Below are 9,098 nucleotides of genomic sequence, written 5' to 3'. Positions count from 1 at the left end.
TTCCTAAACCTATAGATGCAAGCTTTATTAACACGGAAAAATCAGCATCAAAGTATTTTAAAGAACTTAATAGAAGAAAACTTAAATAGCAAAGTAAGTTGAATTCTAACCTAGCCGTTAAATAAATTGCAAGGAAACCCGCACCTCGCCACTCTCCTTTCTTCTTTTTAAGTCAAAAGAAAAGGCTATTCCAGCCACATTCCACAAAACGCTCAGCACAAGCTACAGCGCTGTCATACATGATTAAGTTCTGTAAGTTGGTGGTAACTATTGAATCAGTCATGATCCATTGCCTTATTGGCCCCCACCTGTTCATGATCCAGTTCTTCTGCAAGGGGGAAAACGAGTATTTGTCTCAATAAGGAGAATATAAATGACACAGATGGACTTGGACAAGCAGTGCGCCTGGTTGAAGCTGGACTTGCATCGCTAGGCCAGCTTGACCTTTTCCTAGAGGAAACTTTTGCGAATCTGACACTTTGATCCTAAATCTACAAAAATAAAATAAATTGAAGGCAAGGGGTGGAGTAAGATGGTCATCACGTCATGACAGTTAATCATCAGACTACTAAATGCTCTGACCCACTACATCCGTCAGTAAATCTCTTTCTTAGCAGCAATGGAGATTTTATCATATCATTGGTCATCTCACGTTCCCACCTTGTTGATAAAATTCTCATCATACATGTCACCTCATCCTCTGAGACTTGCATATCTAATTGATAGATAAAAGAGGACACGAATAGATAGACGGATGGCAGCCATTTTAGTGAACTTTTCTATGATACTGGTGCTGGTGATGATTAGTCGGTGACGGAAAATCTCTCTAGCACTGAAAAATCTGTAGTTCAAAATGCTATCTCTGAGGCCAACTGGGAGCACGCATGCAGCCACCCAACGTGGCTAGTTGATTCATAGGTATCGACCCAAGCTTCATGCAAACGGTAAACTCCTCATATGGTTTGTACCGGGCTACTGAGTTATGGACGACCTTAGATCAACTCTACTGACAGGGTATAGGTTAAATCCTCTGCCTTCCACTGCCATCTCCACGAGCTATGCTTCATTGATGCTGTTCAGGGGTATATTGCTTGCAGCAGGCCTCGAGCTACTGAAACCAAATTCAGGGTTCTCTTGCACACAATTCTGTAGCCTATGTACTGTTAGAGAAAATAATGATGATATTTACGAGCTTAGTAAAGAAACAGGAAGGTCCGGTCTGATGCTTGTAGCTCGGCAAAGGGCGACATTGGGCCAGCGGCATCACATTGAACCCTGTTGGCCACAAGATTGCTCATTCCTCAACTCCATTGGACTACCAGAGGAGTTCAGATGCTTTAAATAGAGGGCTGCAGCTGGCTAAGAAGCTTGGGATGGGGAAGGTCCTGGTGCAAGCAGACCAAGGCAGTGATTGAAGCAATCCGCAGGAGGCTGATTTTGAATTCTGAGGTGAGAGTGATCATTAGAGATTGTCCGGAAATTTTGGGCTGCTCTCAGTGGAACGGCTGCCATGAACACTGGGGAGGCAACCACAGGATGTGCGGGCATGAAATGACCCAATGACGCCCGTCAAGAACTTGAAAGTGGTGGTTTGGTTGGATTGACCATGAGACTGCTAGATAAAGAATTATATTACCTTCTAATGCATGTATATTCAAAGAAGCTCCTGTATGTGATTGAGTAAATTGTTACATTTACATTGGAAGTGTTGCACAAGAGCAGGTCTCAAAGCTCAAAATGTATGACAAACTATGGAAAAATCAAAGATTTCTTGAAACAAAAATACATCACCTTTGGATGCATAGAGCTGTTAAAAAATTTTCTTCGATTTAATCAAAAGCAATGTAGAAGGGGGCCTTTCGGTGTTCGCCGGAAAAATTAAAACCCACCATAATGTTATGCCAATTCTCCTGTCCTATCTGTAATGTATGGGCACTAGCAAATCTAACAACTCATACCAGCAGCCATGGATGCTGAATCTGTTCTTGATTTTTTATCAAGAATTGAAGACAATGCCTTGTCTATTTCAGCAAATACACCTTCAATAGGGGCATCCCCATTAACCTGCAATGAATAATTGGAAGAGTACATTGTATGTTAAAAACACAAGGTGATCCAAAAAAGGTAACAAATGATGATCACATGTGTGAGAAGTCTCAGCAGTTTGACTAAGTAAATATTGCCTACGATTTTGGTTGAGTTGGAGAACAATGAGTTATATTGGCATAGGTCTAATCTCATCCAATGAGAATTAACTGCAAACTATTGAGGTCAGCTCTAAAGCCATCTGGCCATGTAACTTGAAGAAAAACAGCCATGAGAATTAACCTAAAATTTATGAAGTTGAAAGGGATCAAGCAGACGTGTAACTCTTGTAGAACTCAAAGTCAGCTTTGAAATGAGTACTCCCACACATCCCAAAAGACATGCACAACTCCAGTTATGCCTTTGGAAAAGTAGCTGACTTGGAAGACCCAAACAACGACAAAATCCTAAATCCTAATCCTAATAGGAATCCTGATTTGCATCTAATTCATAAATCCCCTACATCTAAGACCAGAATTTTCTACGTTGAGCATTTCATGTTTGTGATTTTCATTCTCCACAGTCTTACTTTCTCCAACCATACGTCTCAACTGATTCAATTTAAAACTTCTTTTGATATTTATTATGTAAGCACAAAACAATACAAATTTTAAGATCTATTTTATTGTATGCACTCCCCTACCTATCATCTCCAGTAACACAAACAAGACACAGGTAGGACAGATAATTTCCACTAAGCGACAACTAGATCTTCCCCTAGAGGCTAGAGTACTAGGTGGAAAAGTTTTAGACAAAAGATTTGCAGCATGGTTCCCTTCTCTCCATACATGATTGATTCAATAATCTTCCAAAGAGGCTAGAAACACCATAATTTCACAAGAAGGTGGCTAACATCCTAAGATGTTTCCCCATTCTTATTAATCCACGCCACAAGTGTTTCTGTGTCCACCTCAATCCATAGTTTTATATGGTCTTCTTCCAGCTTTATGGCATGTCCCGATACTTGACAAGCACCCATGAATTCATCATATGATACATGTGGATGGAACAAAGACCTATGATAGTACCACAATAGAGATGAAACAAAGACCTACCATAGTACAACAACAGAATATCCCTGGCTTCATCCTTAACCAAACCACCATAACCAGCATTTGGCTGATGCATAGATCCGTGAGAATTTAACTTTAGCTACCCACTAGCTGGTCAAACCTGTTGGAAACAAAGGAGTCATGGCTTTGGAATTGGAACTTAAAACCTTCAAATGCAGTCTGGGAGATTAGCAGATTTAAATAATTTCCCTTCTTGAAGCTTGTTATCTAAACTAATAAATGCTGAAGGGATAAAACTTAACAGGTTACGGTGGCATAAGAGATCCCAAAGGTAGGTTATGAATCTGGTGAGGAGAATAAAGGTGCTGATTAGACAATGGGCTTTGGCTATCCCTGATAGGAAGAGACTGGCTTATGAGAGAATCTTGGTAAAATTGAAAATCCCAGGTAGGGTCTAAGGTGATGGAGGTTTGGAGGTGCTGGGATTAGTCTTTCTTCTTTCTTCCTTCCTTTCTTTCTTGTTTTCCAGACTCTTACCACCTCCAGGTGGTTTTTGAGGTTTACTTTCATCTTTATAATGACAGCAGACTGGATCCTATAGTCCTCCACAAGAGAGAGAGACAGAGAGAGAGAGAGAGAGATCACAGAGTTAAAACAACTAATGAAGGATTTACAGCAAACAATCGATGAACTGGTGTCAATACACTGAGGAAACCAGTCAGCCAACACGAGGCAGAAAATCCTTTTTATGCCCAAAGCAACCATCTGGATGTACATTATCACTAAGTCACTGTATAAGAGACAAGGTGCCAAGTGGAGAGAGAAATGCAGGCAATGAAGACACAAGACCAAGCAGTGGACTGTATATTGAAGGATTTAGCTATTATAAAATTTGAAAAGTTCAGGAAAGCAACAGGAGGTAAATGCTGGTGTCAATACACTGAGGAAACCAGTCAGCCAACACGAGGCAGAAAATCCTTTTTATGCCCAAAGCAACCATCTGGATGTACATTATCACTAAGTCACTGTATAAGAGACAAGGTGCCAAGTGGAGAGAGAAATGCAGGCAATGAAGACACAAGACCAAGCAGTGGACTGTATATTGAAGGATTTAGCTATTATAAAATTTGAAAAGTTCAGGAAAGCAACAGGAGGTAAATGCTGGTGCAAAAGGAATAATCAAGGGTCAAGGATAAAGTCAATACTGGCTCTTCATTGCTTTACAGGCTTTTCACATTTCACTGCTTCATTTGGACCAATCTTCTAGCGACCCTGAAGTCTGTCAAGAATTGAGTAATCAAAAACTTTCTAGAGAGGCCCTAGTTGAAACAACTCCATTAGTTATTAAAGGAATGCTAAAATCTCCATTCTGAGAAAGATTGTTAAGAAGGGGTTGACTGAGAGTGGGGCACCTTAGGGTGTATGTCTAAAACTACTGACTTTTTGGCATGCATGCTTAAGGTTATGTATCTGAAGTTGTATCAAGTGTCCATTATAGAGATAAGGTGTACAAGGTGCAGTAAAAACTGATATTGCCCTTGCAACCCCAGCTTTAGAGTCTGGACTGCATTTTCATTACGACAAACTTCAATCCCCTACAATTCAAAAATTAAATATTGGCCAAGCATTTGTGGCCAAAGAACTAGTGATTTAACTGTTAACACTAGACTAGCCAAGGATTTGTAATTGTATTATAAAGAATTATGTCCACATGTTTAATTACCTCCCTCTTGATATTTATTTGACTATAGCCAAATTCTACTTTGTTTTAATTTATTAGAGTTACTTTCAATGCATTTGCATTTGACTATAGCCATGAAGAACCAGTACTCTTCCGGCTCTTTCTTTACTCCTTGTGATTAATACTAAATAGAGAAGGCAATCTTTATTGTATTCATATAATAACAAAATCAATCGACAGCGAAGGAAATTAAAAATATCGGCCAACTACAAGCAACAATCCTTTCCCCATTACTTGGATTCCATTTTATGTCTTGCCTCACTTGATTAACGATATCAAAGTAAAGAAATTTATCACTTTTTTTTTGACAATTTCTCATGCATGCACATGCAAGGTCTTTAAGTCTTCAAACTTTCGCATTACCATCCACTTTCAGCTCTAAATTTTCAGCAGTTAATGAAAGCACCTCCCTTCTTTACAACACAACAATGGATCTCTTTTGCCTGTTCTGATCAAACAAATATAAGTCAGGGTCCCCAAATAGACTTTTCTTTCTTAATTCCATAGGCATCACAATGTGAATTTCAATAACTCTGCCTCTATAAATTGCATTGTCTACAATATATTATATTTATGCCTAAATTTTCAACTAGTCATCAGTCAGAGAGACATAACAGATATGCAAACAAGACCCTGCTTTTTCTATTCCATCAAGAGGACCATGTGAGCTTCAACATATATATGAATTGCATTACCGAAGTGTTTTATATCAGTATTTCCATATATAAATTTTTATCTCATCATCTGAGAGAGAGAGAGAGTTCAACTACCTTGAATATAACATCTTTATATGTTGAAAGGACATCTTCAACATTCTGATGATGAGTCTTTAATCGCAACTTTACCTTGAGAAAAGAAAAGAGAAAAAATATATAAAAGCCATATAATAGAGATGCCTCAAAAGTGAACCTTTCTTTTGTTCTTTTTCCTGTCTACCCATATATAAATGAGAGGTGATTGATGTATGGAAGCAAATAGTTCAGGTGGCTTACTCAGAATTAAAATAATCAAACAAGGAAATTTAATCAATGACCTGGCACATGGGTTACCTTTTCTTCTGTGTCATCAAACCGCTGGGTAAGCCTTGCAGCAATTTCTTCATTCTCAGGTGGAGAGTACTTCAAATGGTATATTTTTCCAGTCACAGGATCAAGCCTTCTACCAACAACTCTCTCAATAAGTATCTCCTCAGAAACCTGCAAAAGAAATTAGTTACAAAGACAATATAACTTGTCCCATTACTTGACAAATGGAGATAGAAATTACATTATTATATTATATCATACTTTCAAGAACAGTTCATGCTAAAAGGCTAGAGAGAAAAAAGGCTTTGGTGAGAAGCCACATACTTTGATAATTAAACCTTATGCTTGTGTAGTGTTAAAAGACATTCCATGCTACATCTGGAACTATTTCAGGTGCAGGCCAGTACTGATAAAAATGATGACACCAGCAAAGTTCCTCTTCACTTGAGAGATACAGAAATTTATCCCCTGTTTTTTGTAGGTCAAAACAGCAGAGATTTACATGATGGGGAAAGGAAGGAGGTAATGACAGCATGCTTGTAACTACATCGACTAATTCAAGTAGAGATACTAAGATAAGATCATTTGGATATGGGAAAGAAATATGATTTGTGTTGCAATTTGGCTCTTTTGGCTATAATTTAGGCCTTAGAGATGTCTGCATGTCTGTTTTCATTCCTTGCATCATTTTCTGCTTTCAGAGATGTGCATATGTGTGTTCATTCCTCGCATCATTTTCTGCTTTATTTCCTCTTCATCTGGAATCTTTGTTAGTACAATGAAGCCTTGCACACTTTTTCTCAGGTGCATGAACCTGAATTGGTATCAATGAGTTAAGTTCCTTGATATCTTACTAGCTAGTTGGTTTTAACTTATTCTTTCACATAAGTATGCTGGATAAAAAATTCAATGTCTTAAGGGATGACTTATAAAATATTCTCAAACAGGAATACATATCCTTAATCCATAAAGCCTGAACTGATTGGAATTAGACTTGCAGGTTTTCAATATATAGGATGCAAAAGAGAAACATATGACATAGAGAAACTAAGAAATAAAATTAGTAGTATTATAATAGCCCCAAGAGTATGCATCAAATGTGACATCAGTTTGACATAGCAATAATTTCAGTTAAAATGAAGTGCTCACATCCAGGAGAATGAAAAGGTCAGGTTGAATTCTGAGATCTTCCAGAGCAGTTGCCTGAGATAAGCTTCTTGGGTATCCATCTAGGAGCCAGCCTTTTTCTTGAGCATCTGGTTGCAGAAGGCGTTCTTTTACCATCTGAAAGTCACAAGTTGCAACACTCCAATAAGAGACCAGATGATAAGGAAAGGGGGGAGGGAATGAGCATCAGGTCAGTAGATCGATATACCATGACAACAATTTCAGAAGGAACCAACATTCCCTTCTCCATATATTCTTTGGCACGCTTCCCATTCTCAGTGCCAGCTCCAATTTCTGCCCTAAGCAAATCTCCCGCAGCGATATGCACGAGCCCATACTGCATATATCAGCAATTTTTGATTCAATCTGTCTCTCTTAAGGAGCAATTCAAGCATGTTGATTCATCATTTGCAAATGAGACGTTGAATTATAAAAATTTTATCTAACATGAAAGATATGGGAATGAAGCAACAATTGAAAACAAAAACCAATATTAGAACCAATATTACTTGGATATTGGATATCTAGAATAAACAGAAACTTTGTAAACTTATAAAGATGCCTTTCAACAAGAAGTATTAGAAACGACATCGCAGTAGAAATTTTGATGAAAGGAGCAATTTGTGACACAGCAATGACAAGCTAAAGCAAAAAAATTACAAAAGCAAATGCTTTCCAATGCATATTATGCCCAAAAAATGTGTTGCACCAATAAAAAAATGGATTGACCAAAACATCTTTACTCAATCACACTTGTAAGAAAGTTAGTACAACTAATGCAGCAAGTCAGTATTTGCACATATATGAGTTATTGTATGCTCAATATATATTCATTCAGAAATGAAAACTTATGACTGCAATGTTGAAATTTTAACTTACTTTCTTCTTGATGAGCTCACATTGTGTTCCCTTGCCAGATGCTGGAGGCCCTGATATCATAATCTTCATAGGCTCTGGTTCTGCAGCTGCCACAACCTGAATTAAAAATAATTAACACAGTGAAGACAGGGGGAAAAGTAGCAGCAAAATAAAAACTAATATTAAAAGAAAAACTGCTTTTTTCATTTTTCCCAGACCATTAGCCCCGTTACCAATTCAAAAATCCCAACTTGCTGCTCCAAAGTACTCATCCATATAAAGAAAAGGTAGAAAAAGATGGCGGAAGTCCAAACCAAGCACCCGCACACAAGATTCCAAGTTCAACAAACCCACATACTATTTTTCATCAAAAAGCAGAGTTTAAGAAATTATAGACAGGAACAAAAGGAGGAAACCCTAAAACGCTCTCCAATTATGGCTAGCACAACGCATAACAATTCAATTCAACCGAATAAACGGAGACAGAAATATCGAGATCCGAAGCACTGACCGGGCCTGATCGGGCGGCGGCCAATGGCTGCCGCCGCAACTCGTCGGAGAACCGGCGATCATAGCTGATTTCAAGACGGAAGGGAGCCCTTGAACTCTCCAAAGAGCGAGTTGCGTTGAGAGAGGCAAAGGGCTTGTTGTTGGAGCAAGAAGGAGAAGAAGCCAGCGAACGCATTGGCCTGCCTGCCGCTACAGACGAGATGGAGATGCCCAAAGAAGCCATGGCCGCTCTCTCTCTCTCGCTCGCTCGCTCTCTATTGATTGCGGGACTCTCGGATACGAGTCTACGACGGCAAGAAGGAATCGAGGCGTGGCGAGCGCGGAGATCCCGTCACCTCTGCTAGGATTGCGGTCATCTTACGAAAGGTAACTGGATCCAGGCCAACCGTCAACTTCTCTAGGATCCAGGCCGGGATAGGATTTACAGCGAGCCCGTGGTGAAATGAACCCGCGTAATAACTTTATCTTAGAATGGACTGAATCCATCTAGGATAATTTCATCTTACATCTACCATGTATCTGATCCATCTAATAATTTCTCCTCGCTTCCATATACCCACTGGGGCATAAGTTTGCAATCCTATGCAGAAACAAATCTAAAGATGCTGACATGAATTATTTGAGGGCCATAATGACATGTGAGATGGTGGGGGCGTTGGGAGGTTTGAAGAAGAAAACAATTGAGATGAAAAGCAAGAG

The 9,098-nt window shown here is 39.0% G+C and overlaps 1 protein-coding gene across 3 annotated transcripts; it reads right to left on the bottom strand.

The window, feature by feature from the left end:
- Positions 1-1,653: 1,653 nt before the first annotated feature.
- On the bottom strand, positions 1,654-8,719 carry LOC105049778 (adenylate kinase, chloroplastic). 3 transcript variants are annotated; one of them, XM_010929525.4, is made up of 7 exons: positions 8,401-8,715; positions 7,911-8,006; positions 7,240-7,368; positions 7,014-7,148; positions 5,889-6,035; positions 5,610-5,684; positions 1,654-2,064 (listed from the first exon to the last, which is right to left on the bottom strand). In XM_010929525.4, exons 1-7 carry the CDS (start codon positions 8,620-8,622, stop codon positions 1,945-1,947), a joined length of 924 nt encoding a protein of 307 aa, XP_010927827.2. In that variant the 5' UTR covers positions 8,623-8,715; the 3' UTR covers positions 1,654-1,944. The 3 variants fall into 3 exon arrangements, with proteins under 3 accessions (XP_010927827.2, XP_073117618.1, XP_073117617.1); XM_073261517.1 differs by lacking the exon at positions 1,654-2,064 and adding an exon at positions 5,012-5,287 and having other exon boundaries at positions 8,401-8,717; XM_073261516.1 differs by lacking the exon at positions 1,654-2,064 and adding an exon at positions 5,013-5,282 and having other exon boundaries at positions 8,401-8,719.
- Positions 8,720-9,098: the final 379 nt, after the last annotated feature.

Source organism: Elaeis guineensis, chromosome 8 (genome assembly GCF_000442705.2).
Source record: "Elaeis guineensis isolate ETL-2024a chromosome 8, EG11, whole genome shotgun sequence".
NCBI lineage: Eukaryota > Viridiplantae > Streptophyta > Magnoliopsida > Arecales > Arecaceae > Elaeis > Elaeis guineensis.
The sequence above is the reverse complement of the archived record's forward strand: the minus strand, read 5'-3'. Positions and strand labels throughout refer to the sequence as shown.